General features: G+C 45.1%; 1 protein-coding gene across 3 annotated transcripts in view; it reads left to right on the plus strand.

The window, feature by feature from the left end:
• Positions 1-22,562, plus strand: part of NCBP3 (nuclear cap binding subunit 3) — a 44,174-nt gene extending 21,612 nt beyond the window's left edge. The window contains exons 7-15 of one of the 3 annotated variants that reach the window (XR_010118312.1): positions 218-326; positions 3,024-3,123; positions 3,726-3,829; positions 6,505-6,814; positions 8,240-8,394; positions 10,045-10,206; positions 11,227-11,389; positions 11,852-21,902; positions 22,239-22,562. Coding sequence is in view for 2 of the 3 variants with exons in the window: in XM_055256164.2 (XP_055112139.1) it covers positions 218-326; positions 3,024-3,123; positions 3,726-3,829; positions 6,505-6,814; positions 8,240-8,394; positions 10,045-10,206; positions 11,227-11,389; positions 11,852-11,960 (1,212 nt within the window). In the remaining variant the exon portion in view is untranslated. Of the gene's footprint in view, positions 1-217; positions 327-3,023; positions 3,124-3,725; positions 3,830-6,504; positions 6,815-8,239; positions 8,395-10,044; positions 10,207-11,226; positions 11,390-11,851 lie in introns of all 3 variants that reach the window. The other 2 variants (XM_055256164.2, XM_055256166.2) reach the window with 2 other exon arrangements.
• Positions 22,563-24,008: the final 1,446 nt, after the last annotated feature.

Below are 24,008 nucleotides of genomic sequence, written 5' to 3' on the forward strand. Positions count from 1 at the left end.
GTGTTGTGGAAAGAGTAGGGGATAGAGAATGATGGAGACTGTTCTTTTAGACAAGGTGGGCAGGGGAAACCTCTGAGTTAGAAATTCTACAGCGGAACTAGTGCTATAATGCTTGGAAGTACTAAAGGTAGAATGCTTTTCTTAATGGTAGCTTTACTACTGAAGAAATATCAAAAGGACTTTAATTTTTATATTAAAAATACTCTTCTTTCTTAAGTTGGACACGTTGTCTCAGGTAGAAGAGGAGTCTTTGTTAAGAAACGATCTTCGTCCAGCTAACAAACTTGCTAAAGGAAATAGGTTATTCATGAGATTTGCTACAAAAGGTAAATGTAACATTTGGTATTGTTTTGTATTTTCAATCAAAATGATTTATTATGGAGTGACATCCTTCTTTTTTGAATAGAAGTTAGATCAAGTAATCTCAAAGTTCCCTTCAAACTATAATATTCTGCGCTTATGAAATAATTGCTTTGTCACCTGAGTTGGAATTTCTGACTTTAAAAGTGAATATTAACTATTTGTATATTTCTGTGACTTCTGGCTAAAGTTATTTGCTGTTGAAACTGGTTTGCCTCATATATTTTCAGCCAGTTACCATCTGAATTATGAAAACTTTAAAATGAAACTTTATCTATTCCAGCAACATCCTCCTGAACATTGCCAGTATACCGTTCAGTTCTAATTCCCTTCTCATAAGATTGTTTACACACAGTGACTTTTGGTGGGCATTTAAAAATGTGTGTGTATGTGTATATATATATACACTATATTGGTTTTTTTAATCATTTGAGAGTTAGTTGAAGATAAAAACCCATCACCCCAAATGTATTCCAAAGAACAAGAACATTGTTTTATACATAGCACACTTAACAAAATCAAGAAATTTAACATTAATACAGTACTGTTACCTAATCCGTAGTCGATATTCAAATTTTGTCAGTTGTTCCAATAATGTCCTTTATATATTCCCCGCCCAGCCCCAGGTCTAGGATCCATCCAGGACTGAGTGTGTAAGTATGTAATGTTTCCTTAGTCCCCCTTAAGTTGAAACTACTTTTGTCCTCCCATGTTTTCCAAGAGTATAGGTTTACTATTTTATAGAATGTCCCTCAGTTTGGGTTTGTCTGATGACTTCTCCTGATTGAATTTGGGTTGTGCATTTGAGACAGGCGTGCCACAGAAGCGATGTTATGTCATTTCCAGAGCATCATGTCAGGAGGCCCTAGATACTTACTCGTCCCAACCTAGGGACGTTCACTTTATTCACTTGGTTAAGGTAATCATCAGTATGTTTTTCCACTGTAAAGTTACTATTTTTCCGTTTGTAATTTAAAAATTGGTGGGCTGGCAGGATACAGTGGCTCATGCCTGTAATTGCAACACTTTGGGACGCTGAGGCAGAAGGATCACTTGAGCCCAGGAGTTCGAGACCAGGCTAGGCAACATAGCAAGACCTCATCCCTATTTTAAAAAATAAAAAAATGAATAAAATAAAAAATTGGTAGGCAGATACTTTGAGATCATGTAAATAGCCTGTTGCTCATCAGGGCTTCATGCAGTAGGTTTAGTATCTGTTGATGCCTTTCTGACTATATCATTTCTTTACTAGTAGACAGGTGCTGTAAGGAAGAGCTTTCTGTTTTTACCTGTTTGTTTGTTTACATCAGTTTAGAATCATGGATTCTTTATTCAGTGGGTTATCATCCATTAATATCAGTATTTTATTTTATTTATTTTTTTGTTTGTTTTGAGACGGAGTGTCGCTTTGTCACCAGGCTGGAGTGCAGTGGCGCGATCGTGGCTCACTGCAACCTCTGCCTCCCTGCAACCTCTGCCTCCTGGGTTCAAGCAATTCTCCTGTCTCAACTTTCCTAGTAGCTGGGACTACAGGTGCATGCCACCATGCCCAGCTAATTTTTGTATTTTTAGTAGAGACGGGTTTCACCATGTTGGCCAGGATGGTCTCGATCTCTTGACCTTGTGATCCGCCCACCTCAGCCTCCCAAAGTGCTGGGATTACAGGTGTGAGCCACCGCGCCTGGCCTAATATCGGTATTTTAATTTACAAATTGTCTTGGATTTGGCCAGTAGAGCCCCTTCAAGCTGTTGACATACTCCATGATTCTTTAAGCACTTTCTTTCTTTATGGCACAACAAAACATCTTGCTTTTCCAGACTCATTTTGCGTCTTACCTGCTCCACATCTGGAATCAGCCATTTCTCCAAGGAGCTGGTGGGCATGGTTTGAGGGGTTCAGGGGCTGGGGGCTATACATACTGGTTTGTGTTGTCACGTTTACCTACAGCACTGGATATATTTACAGTGGTGTTCTTTACAGTCAGAGTGTCCAAGAACTGTGGAAGGTCTTCGTATTACTACTTTTGACAAAAATTTGTGATGACTGACCACCTTTCTTTCCTGTTAACTGACATTTCAATTTGACAAATGTGATCTTTACCACATTTACTCATTTGAGTGGCTGACTACATTCTACGTGTATAGTACTATGCTGTTTTCTTTAAGCCATTTTGAGGAACACAATAAGCTGGAAAAATGATTTACCAAATATATGGAATTATATGTAGTCTGTTTCCTTAATCCTGATTCTGTGTTGTTGGCATGTGATCCTTCAGAAGTGAGTATCATCTTTCATGGGGTGGCAAAAATGCCGCTATTTTGAGAAAGTCTTTTTGATTCCTGGGTACCTGTAATGACCTAAAGCTCTTTTATGCCTTTTGGAACCTTGTATCTTGTATTGTTTATTTTTGTTTTCTCCATTAAGTCACCTGGCTCCAAACAGCAGTTTTAACCTCATTCGTCTCTGTATTTTGCTTTATCCCCTCTACACCGCATTGCTGTAGTGGGCACTCAGAGTGTGAATGTTGGTAGTGGATTTTTACTTTTTGTTGGCAAATTGTGCTGATCTGATTCCAGCTATGGAAAACATTAAAAAAAAAAAAATTCAACATTGTCTTCACACTCACAGGAAATCCTAGGTAACTATTGTCATTAATTTTTAGATGACAAAAAGGAACTTGGAGCAGCCAGAAGAAGTCAGTATTACATGAAATATGGGAATCCAAATTACGGAGGCATGAAAGGAATTCTTAGCAATTCATGGTGAGCCCAAAACCTTCAAATGCAATAGTATTTAAGTTTTTCTTAATCCTTCAGTTGGTATTCTGTGGTGAAATGTCTGAACTCTGTGTAGACTGGAAGGAAGACAAGAGGGAAGAATTCAAGATTCTTAGATGTGGTAAATGATGGGGAATGCTGAATTGTAGTTACATTTAAAATATCTGTGTTAGGACCTAACATTGTGTCAATGTGTAGTTGAAATGAATTAGTGAGCCCGGACGCGGCGGCTCACGCCTGTAATCCCAGCACTATGGGAGGCCGAGGCCAGCAGATCACCTGAGGTCAGGAGTTCAAGACCAGCCTGGCCAACATGGTGAAACCCCATCTCTACTAAAAATACAAAAATTAGCCATGCATGGTGGTGGGTGCCTGTAATTCCACCTACTCAGGAGGCTGAGGCAGGAGAATTGCTTGAACCCAAGAGGCAAAGGTTGCAGTGAGCTGAGATGGTGCCATTGCACTTCAGCCTGGGAGAGAGATTGAGACTCATCACAAAAAAAAAAAAAAAAAAAAAATAGAAATAGTGGATTTCAAGGTCCTTCCTATCAGTTTTTGATTGTGTGCTTATTTTGGCATTCTTGCAGGAAGCGAAGATATCATTCCCGTCGTATTCAGAGGGACGTGATCAAGAAGAGAGCCCTGATTGGGGATGACGTTGGCTTGACGTCGTATAAACATCGGCATTCTGGTAGTTGCCTGCTCAGCTCTTGGGTAGACACATGTTTGGCTCCTGAAATCATATTTTTATTCTTAATGCAATCTTTTAAGGTTCCAAACTTTATCATCCTCTCTTCCTTGCCCTCACCCTCTGCCAACATATAGGAAAGTAAGTCAAGTCACAATTAATTTTAAGTTGCCCAAAGAAGTCAAATGATTTTATAAAAGCTGTCAAAAAAGGCAAAATGTGACATAAGAAAAATTAAAACAAAACTTTCCTTAGGATCCTAATTTTTCTACTATTAATATCAACAGCTGCATGAAAACAATTTTTTTTTTTTTTTTTTAGACAGAGTCTCGCTCTGTCTCCCAGGCTGGAGTGCAATTGCTTGATCTCAGCTCACTGCAACCTCTGCCTTCTGGATTCAAGCAATTCTCCTGCCTTAGCCTCCCGAGTAGCTAGGACTACAGGCATGCGCCACCATGCCCAGCTAACTTTTGTATTTTCAGTAGAGATGGGGTTTCACCATGTTGGCCAGGCTGATCTCGAACTCCTGACCTTGTGTTCCACCCACTTCGGCCTCCCAGAGTGCTGGGATTACAGGTGTGAGCTGCCGCGCCTGGCCAAAAACAATTTTTGAAGTTATTTTGTCAGATGAACTGATTGTATTTTTTTTTTTTCTGTATTAAAAATAGGCTGCTGTGTTGAGTGCTTTGTGCTTATTGGTTTGTGCATGTGAATGCCTCAGAAGAGTGGGATATCATGACTTGGGTTTCTTTCTTCTTTTTTTGGTGCTTATTGTAAAAGAACCATTTTATTTATGTTTTATAAAGAATTGTTCTTGTTTTGAGCCTAATCTATGGAATCTTCTGCATGCCTAATAGAACTAGCCAAGTCAGCATACAAAATAACGTACACACACATTTATCATCGTAATGGGGACAGAAAGGGATGAAGTCTAGACATTTAATGTGTATATACAAAATTGTATATTTGAGATCTACATGTTAATAATACACATAGGATGGGAACAGTGGCTCACACCTATAATCCCAGCACTTTGGGAGGCCAAGGCAGGAGGATCACTTGAAACCAGGAGTTTGAGACCAGCCTGGGCAACATAGTGAGACCTTGTCTTTACAAAAAATTTAAAAATTAGCCAGACCAGGCATGATGGCACATGACTGTGGTCCCAGCTACTTGGAAGGCTGAGATTGCCTGAGCCTGGGAGGTCAAGGCTGCAGTGAGCCAAGATTGTGCCACTGTATTCCAGCCTGGGCGACAGAGCAAGACCTTGTCTCAAAATAATAATAATAATACACATACTTTTCTGTTACATGGTTACACTTTTCCAATTTGAGTTACTTTAAAATATTTTCATCATATACTTTTTATATCCATATTAAGGAAATTAAAAAGCAAATTGCCCCTATTTCTAGTACCCTGTATGATGACTGAGTTCATCTTACATTTTTCCCATTTGTCTGTTTTCATAATAAATAGTATAACTCTTGTGAACATATACTTTATATTCTACTTCTTTCGTTTATTGTATTTTTCCGTTTTCATTATTCACGGTGCTTATGTTCTATAAAGTCACTGTGAACACTGAATTAGCAAATACTGAATCGTACATAGCCTCTGGTCACATCATTTTTGTCAGTTGATCAATATGTAACCTTGTTTTACATATGTTTCTCTCTTTTTTTTTTTGAGACAGAGTCTCGCTCTGTTGCCCAGGCTAGAGTGCAGTGGCACGATCTCGGCTCACTACAAGCTCCGCCTCCTGAGTTCACGCCATTCTCCTACCTCAGCCTCCCATGTAGCTGGGACTACAAGTGCACACCACCATGCCTGGCTAATTTTTCTTGTATTTTTTAGTAGAGACAGGGTATCACTATGTTAGCCAGGATGGTCTCGATTTCCTGACCTCGTGATCTGCCCGCCGCAGCCTTCCAAAGTGCTGGGATTACAGGCGTGAGCCACCGCGCTGGGCCCGTATGTTTCTCTTTAAAGACACCTTATTTAAGACACATTGTTGATTCGTTAACGTTGAGTTCACAGCCAATAGCCCTATAACTCATGCCTGAATGCCTTACCTGACATGGTATTTTTCCACAAGGCACATCACAGCCCCCTTGCATCTAGGAACGCTAGGCAGTACTTCAGCACGACACTCAGGGCCATTTTAAGCAGTGAAATCACTAGCAGCAGGCACAGAAGTGTAAAAAATGTGGCACTCGGTGGACTGAAACAGACGCTTGTTTACAGCATGAGATGAGACAGGAAGGCAGAGTGTTGCTTTGTTTGACCTCTGCTGGGAGTGTGCGTGCCTGGTGACTCAGATTTTTTTGCCACTCTGTGCGTGCCAGCAAATGACCATGGAGTTCAAATAAATTTGTATTCATTTTGGAGTTACACATAAATGTGGTAAATTTGCAAATACAAAATCTGTGAATAATAAGGGTCATTTGTATTTTAAATGACTTGATGGTATTTGATTAGGCTGCTGCATCATGCTTTACCTAGTCATCCTCCTGTTGCAGTATCAGAGTAATGTCCATTCAGCACTATTATACATAGTGCTCCAATAAAATGTCAGGGATGGGAACCCCACCTTTTAAAAAGGTCACCGATGCAGAGTGGAAAATCATACTTGTTAATTTTAGTGCTTTTCTTAATGTTTTCTGGTTAAATTTCTTCAGGGCTAGTGAATGTTCCCGAGGAACCCATTGAAGAGGAGGAAGAGGAGGAGGAGGAGGAGGAGGAAGAGGAGGAAGAAGACCAGGACATGGATGCAGATGACAGAGTGGTAGTAGAGTACCACGAGGAGCTCCCGGCTCTCAAGCAGCCCCGGGAGCGGAGCACGTCTAGACGATCCAGTGCCAGCAGCTCAGACTCAGATGAAATGGACTATGATCTAGAACTGAAAATGATTTCCACGCCTTCACCAAAGAAAAGCATGAAAATGACTATGTATGCTGACGAAGTGGAATCTCAGTTGAAAAATATTAGGTAAAAATTTGTTTTATCAATGCTAGCTTTTAATTTGATTTTAAATACTAATATAACTTCTTAATTCCTCCTAATTTTATAATATCTTTTATCTATTCCGATTTCAGTCCCTTGTAGGAGTTTAATAAACACATCCAGTATTTCCTCTATAGAAGCAGTGATTCTTGTTATAAAAACAAAAGACAACATAGAAAGTGAAAATCATCTGTATTCCCATTCTTTCCAACAATAACTACTGTTAGCAATTTGGCAAATAACCTTTCAGCTATTTTTTGTGCGTGTGTGTGTGTTTGTGTGTGTGTGTGTGTGTGTGTGTATGTATATATATGGCACAGGGAAAAACTATAGATATATTTGTATAAAAGTATACTTTTTATAAAAATGAGGTTATGCTATTTATAGTTTTGCATTGTGCATTTTTCACTTAATATATTGTAGACATTTTTTTCAACTGTATATAGTCTGTTGTTTGAAAGTATCATGATTTATTTAACCAATTCCTTTTTGATGGACTTTAGGTTTCTATTTTCTTACAATTGCACTAACTAAATAAATTCCTCAAAGTCCAGTTATTACACAAAACAATATGTGTTTAAACAGATGGTAAGTATTGCTTTATTTTTTTCCAGAAAGGTTTTTTGTGTGTGTGTGTGTTTTTTTTTTGAGATGGAGTCTCGCTCTGTCGCCCAGGCTGGAGTCCAGTGGCACGATCTCGGCTTACTGCAAACTCCGCGTCCTGGGTTCACGCCATTCTCCTGCCTCAGCCTCCCGAGTAGCTGGGACTACAGGCACCTGCCACCATGCCTGGCTAATTTTTTGTAATTTTAGTAGAGACGGGGTTTCACCGTGTTAGCCAGGATGGTCTCGATCGCCTGACCTCGTGATCCATCCGCCTCGGCCTCCCAAAGTGCCGGGATTACAGGCACGAGCCTGTTCACATTTTTATTTTTAGTTTTCAGAGAACTTTCTGGTAGAGAATGCTGCCGGAACGGTGCTGGCACCTAGCATGGTAGCATATCTCTATGAAAGAGAAGTCTGCCCTTTAAAGAGAGAGACTGTAGACTATACTGTGTGTTGACTACAGCCAAACCACAGCATGTGCGAGTGGAAGCCCCAGTCTCTTTGTAGGCTTCTACTTAACGTTTGTCCCAGAAAAGGGGGACTTGTAGTTATGTGCTCTGTAATAGCGCATACACATGTGGAAACCACCTTCGAAAACCTGCTCACCAGGACCAGTCTCTTTAGAGCAGGCAGATCATGGTTTCCATAAGCAAATAATTATAAGTTTATGGATTTGTAAGTGAATGTTGGCCATGTAAGACTGGATTTCTTAAATTGTTTCCTGCAAAGTATGAGATTGTTGTTTGGGCCTTGTCTCACAGTTGAAGTTGGTTAACTGTGCCCTGTCCTACCCCCTTTTTAAAGGAACTCCATGAGGGCAGATAGTGTATCTTCAAGCAATATCAAAAACCGAATTGGTAACAAATTACCACCTGAGAAATTTGCAGATGTCCGACATCTGTTAGATGAGAAACGTCAGCACTCCCGTCCACGGCCACCAGTCAGCAGTACTAAATCAGGTACTGTTCTTCACTTGGATTTCTGGCTGGATTCTGAGCTCCAGAAAGAACACTGGGGCAGAGATAGGTTCCTGAGTAAAACGTGCGATGTGTGAACTGATGTAGCTGTCCTGGTTCATCATGTCTAAATTGTGGGCTAGGTGTTGGAAATTTAGGAAATGAAAAATAATCAGACTTCTGAAAAACTAGCTTTAAATATTTTTATTCCAAATAATTACAGTTGTTCCTTGGTATCTCTGGGGGATTGCTTCTAGGACCCCCCCCGTCCGCCTACAGATACCAAAATCTGCAGATACCAAAATCCATTGATGCTTAAGTCCCTTATATAAAGTGACATATTATCTGCGTATAACCTACACACATCCTCTCATATACTTTAAGTCATCTCTAGATTATTTATAATACCTAATACAGTATAAATTCTTATCTTGTATTTTGCAAAATTTGTATTTTTTTTGCTGTACTGTTATGTCTTATTTTTTTTTCCACATATATTCGATCAGCAGTTGGTTGAATCTGTAGCTGTGGAACCCACAGATGAGGAGGGCCAACCATATTTTACTGTGTATGACACTGGCATACTTTATATACAGGAATAATAGAAATTAAGTTCCGTGGTTGTCTGAACGGTTAAGAGTTTGAACTAGATCATTTCTATGTTCAGACACTGATTCAGCAGGTCTTTAGCCGTACCTGCTATGTGCCAGACCCTGGGCTAGGTGCTAGGAATGTGAGAAGCCTTTGGAGGAGACGCAGAGCCTTCATAGATCTACTCGGGAAATTGTGAAAGGCTTCTTAGAGAAAGTAGCGTTAGAGCCAGGCCTTGGAGAGGGTAGGATCTCTGTTGGCAAACCTGATTTTTTTACATGAGAAGTAACCTGATCTTATATCTATTTTAGAAAGATAACTTGAGGGTAGAGTGGGGTGGGATAGAGAGTTAAAAAAGTAACAAGAGCCTGAACTAGGTCGGTGGAGACAGAATGGATAGAGAACAGGAGGTCTTTGAAGGAAGACTCAGTGCTAGGAAGTGTTGGAGGAAAGGAGCTCAGGTCTCAGTGGCCAGAGAGAACAGGGTGCTGCTCTCGAGAGTAGCTAAAGGGAGAGGAGACCTCGGCACAGGGCCTCACCCATGAATGTGTTTCTGTCGTTGCTGCGGTTGTTGGGGGAACTCAAGAGGACAGGTGGATTTCTGGGGGGATTGAGGGAAAAACACAGTTGATGCTTTGCCTTTTCCAGTCTCTTTATATTTACTGGTTAAATGTAATAAGTTTATTGGGAACTACTTATATGTTCAAAGATTGTGCCTTCAGCTTTCCGGGAGCTCACAGGATTTTTTGTTTTCTGAAACTTTTGTAAATTATTTAGTCTTCTTGATTCTGCTAAAAAAAAAAAAAAAGATTGTTTCTTCAGAAATTTAGTTCTGGAGCAATCAGTTGAGGATTTTTCCTCTGACAGCCCCTATGTCCGAATTTTCCTAGGGAAGTCCAGACTGATTACAAAGGAAGAAGGAAGCATACTTAGCAGCCTGATTGTCAGCCCCTGTGTCCTTGGGGCGGGGGTTAGTGCCAGATCCTTTAGAGGTCTCAGGCGGCTGCTGCCGAGCATGAAGCACACACGTGGTCACTGGTGCACTGTTTCTGTTTTTTTCAGATATACGCCAGCGGTTAGGAAAAAGACCACATTCTCCAGAAAAGGCTTTTAGTAGTAACCCAGTCGTTCGGAGAGAGCCCTCTTCTGATGTGCATAGTAGGTTAGGTGTTCCCAGGCAAGATATTAAAGGCCTCTACGCTGATACTCGGGAGAAGAAATCAGGTTGGTAACCCTTAAAACTGATGGGAATGGGGATTCAGTGAGAGCAGAGGATAATGGGTGTATTGGAGAAATACTTTCTTAGCAGAAGGCAAGAAACAGCCCATGCCAAACATAAGTGATTATTCCTTTTCCGGTATAGTTATCATCAGCATCAGCATCATCCCAACAGTAAGGAACGCTTAGAAAATAGAAAAAAATAGCACACTCCTGGCTCTTTCTGTTTGGCACAAATCTTTTTAGTTTCATGTGAGCTATTCCAGTCTTGTCCACATGCAAATCCTACTTTTTTCATATAGCATTTTATCGTAGTTGTTTGCCACATTTTATAATCTTTCTAAATAAAACTTTTAGGCCAGGCATGGCGGCTCAACACCTGTAATCCCAGCAATTTGGGAAGCCGAGATGGGGGGATCACATGAGGTCAGGAGTTCGAGACCAGCCTAACCAACATGGTGAAACCCTGTCTCTACTAAAAACACAAAAATGAGCCGGGCGTGGTGGTGGGCGCCTGCACCACTGCACTTCAGCCTGGGCAACAGAGCAAGACCTTGTCTCAAAAACAGAAACAAAAACAACTTTTAATTGTCTTATAATGTGGCTATCCACAAAATTCTAAACACATATTTCTCTATTGCTGAATTTTCATAAAATATATTTCAAAAATTAATGGAAGGGATCTGGGAGTGGCCTACTCCTGGCAGAATGGATTGGCACACAGGGTGGTGTCTTGGCAGGGAAGGGCAGGAGTAGGAGGAAACAGCCTCTCAGGTGATTCTGATGTGTCTGGTGACAGGGAGGAACCTGACCTGTCCCCCACGGTGAGAATCCCCTGCTGGGTCCAGACCCTTCTGTTTGCCTGGGAAATGAGATTTTACCTACCCAAGGCTGCACTGTGGTGGCAGGTGCCACAGACTGCTGGCGTTTCCTGCACAGCAGGTGTTGGCAGTGCTGCTGCCCCCTCAGTACTACCCTGGTTCTTAGCGCTGACTGTGAAAGTGAAATGCCATCTCATCCAAACAGGTAATTTATGGACTCGCCTAGGATCTGCACCCAAGACCAAAGAAAAGAATACGAAGAAAGTGGATCACAGGGCGCCTGGCGCTGAGGAAGACGACTCCGAGCTGCAAAGGGCGTGGGGGGCTCTGATTAAGGAGAAAGAGCAGTCTCGCCAAAAGAAGAGCCGGTTAGATAACTTACCATCTCTCCAGATTGAAGTTAGTCGGGAAAGCAGCTCTGGTTCAGAGGCAGAGTCCTGATGCCCCTGGGGCCTATGGCAGCTGCCCTAAAGCCTGACATTCTTGCACAGGGTGGGGCGCGCAGTAGGACCCTCCCCCGCAGGAGCTGGCGCCCTCTCGCTCCTGCTCACACGGTCACCCTCAGCTCTTGCTGCTTCGGCAAGACATCTTAAGAATGTGACACATTTTCAAGGGCATCTCTATCTTTCGCTGCAGAGTTGTAGTTCTGGGCCCTCGATTCCTTTCCCACCACCCCACAGGCTTTACCCTTTGAGAAAAAGGCAGCCCTCCAGATTTTGTAGACATTTTTCTTAATATTTTTAACATTGTGTCTTTTAAAAGAAATGTTTTACACAGTTCATCCAAAGAGCAGAGAACTGAACTTCTCACTATTGCCTTGGCCCTGACAGCTGTTACCAGCACCCTTTTCCCAAGAAAAGTCAATTCCCAGGTGCTTATTGGACATCCTTCGAGGGGGAAGAGGAGGGAAGCGGCCAGCTCACCCTTCCGGGACCCTAGTGTGGGGGCGAATCTCACGGACCTGACCTCAGAGGTGCACCAGTGCCGCCCAGGTAGATAAGAGCTGCAGCGTTGACTGTGCTTCCATTCTTCCCTCGGGGATTGCTCATGTCATGGGCCTCTTGCTGTCAGCTTGATGTGAAGATCAAGTTCAGTGCTGTGGGATTTTTAGGAACAAAAAACTGTGACGTCTGGATTTGGGGTTGATTTTTGTGCTAGGGGTGGGATTATGGGTTAATGTTGAAGAATTTTTAAGTCTGTATTATGTTTAAAACATGAATGATTTGAAAGTTTAAATTTTTAATTTTTATATGTGGAAATTCTTCCTGTTGGCTAAAGGGGAAGCTCAAGTGGTGTCTTCTTTTGTGCTGTTAAATATATATTCTATTCTTTGGAAGAAGGCAGAGAGAGGAGTCTTATTATTTTTAAATGCTCCTAGTTGTATAGTCTGTCTGTTGTACCTAGAGTTCAGCTTGTTTTTTGGCTCCAGTAGGAAAAAAATCCATCCATCTGAGATGGGGTCCTGTTGTTTATTATCACTCTAGAAGTTATACATTGATATTTATTCTTTCTGTCCCCAAGTTGTGGCACCTGAAGACATCTTCAAAATTGGCAGTAAAGATAATAGTTATAAAAAGTTTAGTTCATTTATTGTTAAACTCCTTTCGATTATTTCACCATTAGGAGGAGGTAGATGGTTTTGTCTTCCTGTCAGATTTTTGTTTTGTAGTGTTTAATTTTTATTCCTCTGCAGTTTTAAGAAACAGTGTTTTGCTTCGGTTTGCTGGAACATGGGAGTTAGAGATGGTAATAAGCCGTGGTCCTTTTTGCGATGTCACATCTCTTCACCTGCCTGGGCTGTTGCGCACACAGTGCAGCCTGGATTCTGTCGATCTTTACTTGTGGCTGAGCTAATGGTCACATTGATAGTTGATTACACTGTGGCACGAATTAATGCAGAACACTGTTATTAATAAAGGAAGTAAAGGGCTGCAAGATTTGAGAGCTGCAACAAAAACTGTATTGTCCCATATTTTGTTGATTAACCTGCTTTTTCTCCCTCCCTTTAGAGAGATTAGAGGATATAACCATGATATATTTCAGCTTCTTAATAGGATTCTAGGAAGGAGATGATTCTGGTTTCTCTGCCAGTTGAGACTTAAGGCATCTGAGATTTCTCAGCTTTTCTTTCCTTGTGAAGCATACGGCTGAGAGCCAGGTTCTTAGGAAGGGTCAGGGTTTGGGGAATTGGTAGAGTGAGAAGTGCGGGGGCCTGAGAATCAGACATCTGGATGCCAACGCCTGGCTCTGCTCCATGGACCTGGGCCTCAGTTTTCCCGTCTAGCAGTTGAGCAGGCTGCCACCAGAATTCCTGGCTTTGTTGGTGCGTCTCAGTGGCGGTTGATTCTTCCCAAACTGTGACGGCAGTGGGCTCGCCAGCATTAATTTCTACTGCAGGTGGAGGAAGCGCCAGGGAGACAACTGAGGGCATGCATGAGGTGTAGACGGGCTCATTCCCATCCCAGCACAGTCTCTGCTTCTACTAATGGGGCAAAGATGTCTTGTGGTCAGGGTCCCAGCTGGCATGGCCTCTGCAGGGTGTAGAATACGCTCCTTCACAGACTTGCCTTCTGCTTTTCCACCAGCAGCTCAGGTCCATTTGTTCCATGGCCCTTCAGCACTCACCAGTCTCCTGCTGGAGATCAGCAAAGACATTCTGGAAGGAGGTGGCGTGCAGCCAAAACTGGGTCTTTGATCTAACCAAGAAAAATACACACTTGAGTAGCCTTACAGTTTTCACAGACACACAGAGAGAACCCAGAAAGGCAGCTTTAAAGATTTTTGCTTCTCAGAGTTACTGGCCTTGTTAGCCTCTCTAACCCTCCTGCCCACTCTCAGAGAGTTACTGGCCGTATTAGCCTCTCTAACCCTCCTGCCCACTCTCAGTCACTCCGATCTTGCAACATCTCGAGTGCGTCCTGAATGGCGAGGCCTTTTCTTTGGAGTTCAAGAGTGAGAATGGAGAGTCAGGACAGGCCCCTGGCAGGCAGCTGGGCGTGCTTTTACCCTGGACGCTCCCCACACATGTGGGCACAGGGCTGCACACTGTGTGTGTTCCTCTTAGTCTTATGTGTAGGAGATTTTACATACATGTTTGCTGCTTGATGATAATTGCAGATACCTCATTTGTTTCCCATTCTCCTCTCTGGAGAGTTACCAGGTACCCAGGATAATTTGTGGCGTCCTCAGGATGTAGTCTCATCCTCTGGCCCCCTTGTAGTCTGATCCTGTGAACCCCTCCCCGTTCTTCAGCCACTGCCCTTTCCAGCTGCATTTGTACAGCAGCCTCTTCGCTGGTCTCTGCCCTGTCTCCATTTATCACCCAAAGAAACCCTGAGCCCATTAGCAACGCTCCCTATTCCCTCTTCCCTCTTAGCCTCTGGCCACCACTGATCTTCCTTCTCTCTCTGTGGATTTTGCCAATTCTGGACAGTTCATATAAATGGGATCATATACTATATGTCTATTTGTGACTGGCTTCTTAACATATTTTTGAGGTTCATCCATGTCATAGCATATATGAGTATTTCATTTTTTAAAATTGCCGAATAATAGTCCATTTTATGGGTACACCACATTTTTTTTGGTCCACTCATTGGTTAACGGGCATTTGAGTTGTTTCTACTTTAGGGCTATATATATATATTTCTATTTCTATTTCTGTAATTTATTTTTGAGACAGAGTTTCGCTCTTGTTGCCCAGGCTGGAGTGCAATGGCACGATCTTGGCCCACTGCGACCTCCGCCTCCGGGTTCAAGCAATTCTCCTGCCTCAGCCTCCAGAGTAGCTGGGATTACAGGCATGTGCCACCACGCCTGGCTAATTTTTTGTATTTTTAGTAGAGATGGGGTTTCACCATGTTGGTCAGGCTGGTCTCGAACTCCTGACCTCAGGTGATCTGCCCACCTCATCTTCCCAAAGTGCTGAGATTACAGGTGTGAGCCACCGCACCTGGCCGTACTTTTTGGCTATTATGAATAATGTTGCTACGAACATTCCCGAACAAGTTTTTGCATGGACAAGTGTTTTCATGACTCTTGGGTGTATACTTAGGAGTGGAATTGCTGGGTCATAATTATCTTTAACCTTTTGAGGAACTGCCAGGTGGTTTTTCCAAGGAGCTATATCATTTTCCATTCCCACCAGCAGTGTGTGAGGGTTCCAGTTTCTCCACATCTCCACCAACACTCATTATTTTCTGGTGTGAAGTGGTATCTCATTGTAGTTTTTTATTTTTATTTTTTCTTTTTAAAATACATTTTGTACAGATGGGGTCTCGTTATGTTACCCAGGCTGGTCTAACACTTCTGGCCTCAAGTGATCTTCCTGCCTCGACCTCCCAAAGTGCTAGGATTACAGGCATGAGCCATCATGCCTGGCCCTCATTGTGGTTTTGATTTGTATTTCCCTAATGACTAATGATGTCGGGCACCTTTTCACATGCATCAGGATGAACTTTCTTAAATATAAATCTGATTCTGTTATTCCTCTGCTTGAAACTTTTCCAAAGCTTCACTATTACCCTGAGAATAAATTCCACACTCCTGATCGCATGAGTCCAGGAATTCAAGACTGCAGTGAGCTGTGATCAAGCCACTGCACTCCAGCCTGGGCAGCAGAGCAAGACCTGTCTCAAAAAATACATACATACATAAATTCCACCCTTTTTGATAGCATGTTATAAGGCTCACCAAGGTCTATCCTCTGGCAGTATCCCTGGCCTGTTCTCCCCATCTCCCCTGCCCTCTGCTCACCAGTTCCCCAAATGCATCTTGATCTCACTAGCCCTACAGACTGTGCACAGAGCTGTTTCTACCTCCAGCGACATACTTCCCCCCAGGCTTCTCCCCCTCCTGCCTCAATTTTCCCCTCACCAACTTAAGGTCTTAGGGGCCCTTCTAGGAGGCAGTCCCCAACTTCCAGAGCCGGGGTATAGGCTACTTCTATGTGTCCCATGGTACTGCCACAGAAGAGTCAGCTGTCTCCAGGATTCAGTTCTAAGGTCAGTGCCTCAGATAAAAATGGAGTGTAATTAAAGTTCCTCTTAGAAATCTAAGGAAGGTGCCCTATTGAAGACCAACATCTTGAGGTCCCGTGTAGTCATTTCTTGCCCATGTGGGAACAGATTATTGTTTGGCTGAGTACCAGGTGAAGTGACTGGCCTGCAGTTAGGGCTGCGTTGTGCAAAAATCACTTGTTTTTGGGTATTAGAACCATATTTAGGCGAGAAGATCACTTTTGGGGAGCTTGGGAACTGAGGCAGGCCACAGGTGCAGCAGACTCATGAGCTTGCCCCGGCCCGCCCTCCTGTCTATGCTCATGGAGTGAAGGAGGGGCCAGCGGAATGGCCCAAACAACTGATTTGTTTTTCTTTTTTTAAATCTTTTTCAGACAAATACCGTTGTGTTTAAGTGAAATGTGTGTATAATGCCAAATCACTGTACCCCACAACCCTGCACACCTCTACACTGGACTGTAATTTCTTGTTCCTAGTTTGTCTTGCTAGACTGTAAGCTCCGTGAGAGCAGGGACCGTGTCTGCTTGTTCAGTGGGCTTTTCCCGGTGCCTACCAGCATGCCTGGCATCTAGCAGGTCTTCTGTAAAGATGGGATGAATTTGTAAACCCTCCAGCCTCAGGAATGGCTCCATCCTCTGAGGCTCTGGGGCCCTCTGACAGGCTAGTCATTTTTCTGCCATGTACGTACAATGCTTTATTTTCATGTTGTATTTTCCTTTCTAGCCATAAGCAAGCTCCTAATGAGCAAGTTTCTTTGTGGTGTTATCTCTGTATCCTTTCGTCAGGCCAGCCCAGAGTAAGTAGTGCTTCGAAAGTGGTCGGTAAATGAATGAATTATGGTAACCCAGCCCAGCTCTGGCATCGTGGTCTGCAGGTTAGTCTAATTCTAGATGAAAGCCCCAGATTCAAAAAAGGGAAGATTATTCAGAAGTGCATATGGTTGTATAAGGAAAAAAAAAAAATCTCATTAAATAGACCTGAGTAAACTTCAAATTTTGATGATTTGGCCATGTCGGAGCTGAAGCTTACCCAGCTCTTTAAAGCATTTGCTAGGGAATCATGCAGATGGTCCAAAATATTTTTTTTTTTTTTTTTTGAGACGGAGTCTCGCTGTGTTGCCCAGGCTGGAGTGCAGTGGCGCAATCTCGGCTCACTGCAAGCTCCGCCTCCCGGGTTCACGCCATTCTCCTGCCTCAGCCTCTCCGAGTAGCTGGGACTGCAGGCGCCCGCCACCACACCCGGCTAATTTTTTTGTATTTTTAGTAGAGACGGGGTTTCACCGTGGTCTCCATCTCCTGACTTCGTGATCCGCCCGCCTCGGCCTCCCAAAGTGCTGGGATTACAAGCGTGAGCCACCGCGCCCGGCCGGTCCAAAATATTTTTTAGAAAAGCATTCATCTGTCCCAGGATAGAAGTAGAGGAAGCTGGTAGGCAGGCGCTAGGCACTAGGCCCTAAAGAAGTACTGCTGAGCCAGTTCTTAAGCCTGTGGTCCTATTGGTGAGGAAAGTGACAGCAGTCCAGAGCACGTGAAAAGAGCGGAGCTCATTCCTGCGGTGGCTCTTTTGCCTAAAGCAGCATTCCTCAAACTTCTCACTCGAAGCATTAAGTTACAGTGAGATGCTAACACGCACTTTAGACTTAAGTCAAAATTTACTGTGAAGCCACAGCAAACCGTGGCTTCACAGATGAACTAGTTGCTACACAAATGAGTTTGGTACGTAAGTACAGTAATTACTTTTAAACCTTATAATAACAAGAAGTAAATTAGAAGTTAAACCATGTTTTTCTTTTACAAACTGAAAGAAGAGAATGCTTTTGATACTGAGAATCGCACACTGTGTCAAGGCAGATTGTTCTTGCATAACCAGACCCACAATAAATATCTAGAACTTTTCTTACATGTTTATAAAATAAATCTTAGAAGAAAAAATATTGTAGCTTTTTTTTTTTTTTTCAATGAAACTCTATGAACATTTCACAGAACTTTGTTCCTGGGAGTAGTTAGGGAAATGCTGCTTCAAAAAGCCGATTTTAAGTAGTTGTGAGGCATCAGAGTGGAATTTGGCTGCACTATCCATAAAACTTGAGAGTATAGGTGGTACTTCACCTACTAAGGTCAGTACCCTGCCTCAGGATTCTTACCTGTTCATTTGAGCAATTCCAGGGGCCCTCTCTGGATGACCAGATTCTTAAATAGTTGAGACTTTGTGTTATCTCAAATTGTCACCAACACCTCTGGGCCAGTGTGGGTTAGTGAGGTCGAGAGGCCCACACCATTGGCAGAAAAGAATTCTTGGGCCGGGCGCGGTGGCTCATGCCTGTAATGCCAGCACTTTGGGAGGCCGAGGTGGGTGGATCACCTGAGGTCGGGAGTTCAAGACCAGCCTGGCCAACATGTTGAAACCCCATCTCTACTAGAAATACAAAAATTAGCTGGGCATGGTGGTGGGCACCTCTAGTCCCAGCTACTTGGGAGGCTGAGACAGGAGAATTACTTGAACCCGGGAGGCAGAGATCGCGCCACTGCACTCCAGCCTAGGCGCCAGAGTGAGACTCCGTCTCAAAAAAAAAAAAAAAAAAATTCTCACCTTCTTGTCCCTTCCTAGGATTTTCGTGGTAGTGTTCAATCCTATGATGTGGCCATCTTCTCCTCCAGGCCTGTGAGAGGCAGGAAGCATCTTTAGCTCGGGTAGAATGCCTGTTGGGGAAAGTCAAATAGGATGGCGGCTGGGGCCAGGGCCCTGGGGACTCCTTCTGCCCCACATACTCAATTGGAAAGACTGAGCAAGTCCCGTCACCTCCCTGGGCCACAGCTTCCCTGTCTGTCAAATGGAGGGCTCAACTGGGATGAGCTCCAGTTTCCTTCTAGTGCTAATGTGTGTTCGAGGACCCTTGCTCTCCTTTCCAGGGAGCATCAGGGGTGTGGGCTAGACAGCAGGAAAGAAGTAGGGGTTTGTAAACAAGAGATCCAAGCCCCTGGACCCTTGGTCCCAGCACCCCGTGCAGCCCTCCCCCTCCCAGCCCCTTCCTTAGAAAGGACAAGAGAATCCACTCCTTGTTCTCTCCCTGTCCCATTACCCCCTCAGTCCCCCACAGATCTGAGGCCAGAGGACGCCAACATGGTGAGCACCCTCTTGCTGTCTTATTCACGTAGGCTTTTCTTGGTGCCTGCACAGGGCCCTTGTAAGGCTGCCAATCTTACTGGATTATGACCTCATTTAACCTTAATTACTTCCTAAAAGCCATATCTCCAAGAAGAGCCACACTGGGGGGTTAGGGCTTCAACATATGAATTTGGAGGACAGTTACAGTTCAGTCCACAGCACCTGGTCATGTGGAGATCCCAGTCTGCATTTGTGGGATGAAATCTCTGCTTTTTTAAAGTTTACACACCACCTAGCTGGGCACATGGCTCATGCCTGTAATCTCAGCACTTTGGGGGGCCAAGGTGGGGGATCACCTGATGTCAGGAGTTTGAGACCAGCCTGGCTAACATGGTGAAACCCCGTCTCTACTAAAAATACAAAAATTAGCCGGGTGTGGTGGCAGGCGCCTGTAGTCCCAGCTACTCGGGAGGCTGAGGCAGGAGAATCGCTTGAACCCAGGAGGCAGAGGTTGCAGTGAGCCGAGATTGTGCCACTGCACTCCAGCCTGGATGAAAGAGCAAGACTCCATCTCAAAAACAAAAATAAAAAAAGTTTACACACCAAAAGAGCTGAAGGCAGGAGAGTTTGTGGTGGTTCAGAGTCCTGATTCTGGGGGAAACAGACCGTTTGGAGTCCCAGCTCTGCTCCTCACTAGCTGTGTGGCCTCTTGGAGCAGTCATCCTCATCTGAGAAATCGGGTTGACCTTGTAGGTGACTGAGAGGCTCAGACGAGTGCTCGCCTATGAGGCCTTGGCACTGAGCAGGCACTCCTACTGAGCGTTCAAAGGTCGTGAGTGCCACTGCTCTGCAGCCTTAGGCTCTGGTCTCAGCAGTGTCATCGCTGTTTCTGGCTTCCTAAGACTCAGAAGGCAAGTGGGGGAATAGAACCATTTCCTGCCTCTGAAGGCTGTGCCTTAGTGCTTTTGACTCACTCTGAAGACGGCAGGCAGCCCTTTCTGTTTCTTTTGAGATGAAGTCTTACTCTGTCACCCAGGCTGGAGTGCAGTGGCGCAATCTCGGCTGGCTGCAACCTCTGCCTCCCAGGTTCAAGCAGTTCTCCTGCCACAGCCTCCCGAAGCTGGGACTACAGGCACACGCTGCCATGCCTGGCTACTTTTTGTATTTTTAGTAGAGACAGGGTTTCACCGTGTTGCCCAGGCTGGTCTCAAACTCCTGAGCTCAGATGATCTGCCCACCTCGGCCTCCCAAAGTGCTGGCATTACAGGTGGGAGCTACCACGCCCAACCCACAGGCAGCCCTTTCACCTCACGCCGAGCACTTATCCTCCATCCATGAACATTTTGCAACTTTTTTTAAAGAGACAGGTTCACACTATGTTGTCTAGATTGGACTCAAACTCCTGGGCTCAAGCTTTCCCAAGTAGCTTGAGCCTCTCAAGTAACAGGGACTGCAAGTGCACCTGGCCTTTTTTTTTTTTTTGAGACGGAGTCTCGCTCTGTCGCCCAAGTGGAATGCAGTGGTGCGATCTCGGCTCACCGCAAGCTCCGCCTCCTGGGTTCACGCCATTCTCCTGCCTCAGCCTCCCGAGTAGCTGGGACTATAGGCGCCCGCCAACACACCCGGCTAATTTTTTTTTGTATTTTTAGTAGAGACTGGGTTTTGCCGTGTTAGCCAGGATGGTCTCGATCTCCTGACCTCGTGATCCGCCCGCCTCGGCCTCCCAAAGTGCTGGGATTACAGGCGTGAGCCACCACGCCCGGCCCACCTGCCCATTTTTTAAAAACTTTATTCTTCCTGGTATCAAGGGGAGAAAGAAAAAAGATTTTAAAAAATGTCTAAAACTTTATTTTGAAATAATTTCAAAATCACAGCAGTTTCAAGGGTACAACAAAGAACACTTTGCCACATTTTCTCCTTTATTCATTCCCTCCTCTTCTCCCTCACCCCTTTTTCTTCCCATCCTCTGAACCATGAACCATTTGAGGGTTATTTGTATACATCATGCTCGTTTATCCATAAGACGTTTTAGTGAACATTTCCCAAGAACAGGGACCGCCTCTCACATGCCCGTGGTACAGTTCTCAAATTCAGGAAATGTGTAATATTCTCTGATCAGCCCAAGAGTCGCTAGTTTGTAGTTCCTGTTTCAGATTTGCCAGCTGTCCCAGTCATGATTTTGAAAGCCGTTGTTTTTCTGGTCCAGGATCCGGTCCAGGATCAGGCGATGCCTTTCGTTATCCTCTCTGCAGCCTCCTTTCCTTTGGAGTAGGCCCTGAGCCTTTCTTTGTCTTTCGTGGCATTGATGCATGTGAAGAGTGCATTGCAGTTTCTGTTGTAGAATGTCCCTGAAGTTGGTCCTGGAATATTTGTTTAAAGTGAGTTGGGAAACCACATTCACGTGTCTTTTGGTTATGTGTATATTCGCCAAACACCCAGCCTTGCACTGGGTGCTGTGATGGGGAGCATTACGCAACAGAGCCTGGCCCTGACCCCGGGGATATAGTTTGGGTTTGTGGGGAAAGCAGCTACCGCCAGGTGGGCTTTACGGACCCCTATGTGTCTCATGACTAGAGGCACTGACGCTTGGATAAATACGTATTGGATGGATGCAGGATGAGTCAGCATTCTAGAAGTCTGCAAAGGTACAGAAATGGCCCTGCTCCCTGTCCAGCATCCAGTCATCAGCTTTCCCTGGCTTCCCGAGGCACCCTGACGTTCACACTCCAAACACAAAGTCTTCTCTCAGGAATCTCGAGTGAGCTGCAGTCTGGGTTCCAGCCCTGCCCTACCAGGGATCTGCTCAGTGACGGGGCTGCCCGCTTCCCGCTTTAGGCCAGTGCTGGGGAGAGGAGACGCCTCTGACTCTCCCCAGTGCCCTTGGAGCGCAGAATGAAGTGAGGGGAGGAGGAGGGTCACGAGCCCTGGAGTGCTGGGAAGACAGGCTGTGGGCCCCAGGCCCCGATGCCGCCTGGGACCAGGTTCAACAGAAGTAGGATGGTTTCATCATGACCTGGCAGGAAAACCACCAGACCTGGAATTTTGCTTTTACAACTGTTTAACTTCTCTGCTGTTTAACTTCTGTTTCATACAGGATGAAAACCGGTGAATTGTAATCTCACATAACCGAGCAAGATCTAGTAGTCATAAGCATTTTGTCAGAGCAAAGCAGACAAGGCAGAGTGTTGGAAATGTCATCGGATCTTCACAGAACCTTAGCCAAGCAACCTTTCAGTGCGAGAAACAAAATCACATGGATTTTTATCTAGTAATCAAGTCAACACCATTGTCCACTCTGTGTTAACACATTCACATTTCAGAGTGAATGGGGCTGCAGACACTCATGTGAGAGAGACTTGGAATGTCCTGCCTTTTTACCTTTAATTAAAATTAAATAAAATATATAAAATTCAGTTCATCAGTTGTTCTAGTGACATTTTAAGAGTTTAGTACCATATGTGGCTCATGAGTACCATCCTGGACAATGTCGACCTAGAACAGTTGCATCCCTCCGCAGAGTTCTGTTTGACGGCACCGCTGTGCACTTCAGCAGCCTGGGGAGCAGGGGTGCAGGAGAGAGTTCCTTCCGTGTCACAGACTTGGTCACACGGTACAGATCGGACAGATCAGCACTTAGATACGACTGCAAACTGTCAACGGCGTGTTCTGTGGAATGCTGGGATGCATCAGAGGTATGCTGGAAGATGTATAGAATTTTACTTCTTCTGTTATTCTGGTAACTCAGAGTCCTGTTCAGTCAGTTTCCGCATCAGGATGCTGTCCTGGTTTTAAAGAGAATGAACGCAGCCAAAGTTGAATCGAGGCAGTGACTTCACTCAGTGCGTTGGGTCTTTCCACTCACCTGGCCCTCCAGAACCCCAGGGCCTTGAGTGCGTGGGCTGGTACAGGAGCCCAGTTTTTGGCTGGGGGGGGCACTTCCTATGGGAGGGGGACCCCCGTCTCAATGCTGAGGCAACCACCACCGAGGACCCTGGGCTGGAAGCTGGGCTGAGATGCCTGGTAGTAGGTTCTGAGGCAGGACAGGGGACCGACTCAAATGGATGATACGGGCGGCAGGCTGGATTCTCGATGCTCCTGCACCTCCAGCATCTGCTGAGGACGCCTAGAACTGTGGCCCTGGCCAAAGCTCAGCTCCCCATTCCATGAAAGTGTGGCTCAAAGTATGGGGGGTAGAGTGGGGCCGACAGTGGCCCCTAAGCTCCCAGGGTCCAGCCCAAAACTGAGGAAGCCACACGGCTGGTTGTGTATGAGCCGGAGTGTCTCTGTTTGATTGAAAGTGCCTGTCTGCGGGTCCTTGCTGGTGTGTGTGCTTCTGTCCCCGCCTCCTGGCCTCCTGGCTGAGGGGAAGCTGAGTGGGCCACGGCCCATGTGTCGCACTCGCCTCGGCTCCCACGCAGCTGCCTCTGCTCCAGCGAGGATGTGGCTCTTCCACACTGTGCTCTGCATGGCCAGTAAGTCCCCTCACCCGCTGCCTCGAGGGGCTGCTGTGCCCTCAGCCCCAGCCAGGTGTCTGCAGACCACAGCCTTGACTGTCTGTCTGTGTCTCATGGGGCTCAGTGAGAGCCAGAGGTTAGAGTGAGAGCTCCTGCAGGAAAGGGGCCTTGCGCGGTGGGTCAGATCCCCAGGCTTGTTGGGAAGGGCGGCTGAAGCTTTGTGTTGCCAGTTCTGACAGCCAGGGGCTTTGGACTCCAGGGCTCTGCCATTCTCTTCCTCCTCCAGCCAGCCTCCCCCCGCCACCGAGGCCCTCTTCCCGTGGTACCCACGTGGGGCAGGTCCTTACCTCTGTAGTTTGTTCTCTGAGTGTGAGGGATCCGCCTGGCAGAGCTCCCTTCTGTTAAGGGGT

The sequence above is a fragment of the Symphalangus syndactylus genome, chromosome 20 (genome assembly GCF_028878055.3).
Source record: "Symphalangus syndactylus isolate Jambi chromosome 20, NHGRI_mSymSyn1-v2.1_pri, whole genome shotgun sequence".
NCBI classification, from domain to species: Eukaryota; Metazoa; Chordata; class Mammalia; order Primates; family Hylobatidae; genus Symphalangus; species Symphalangus syndactylus.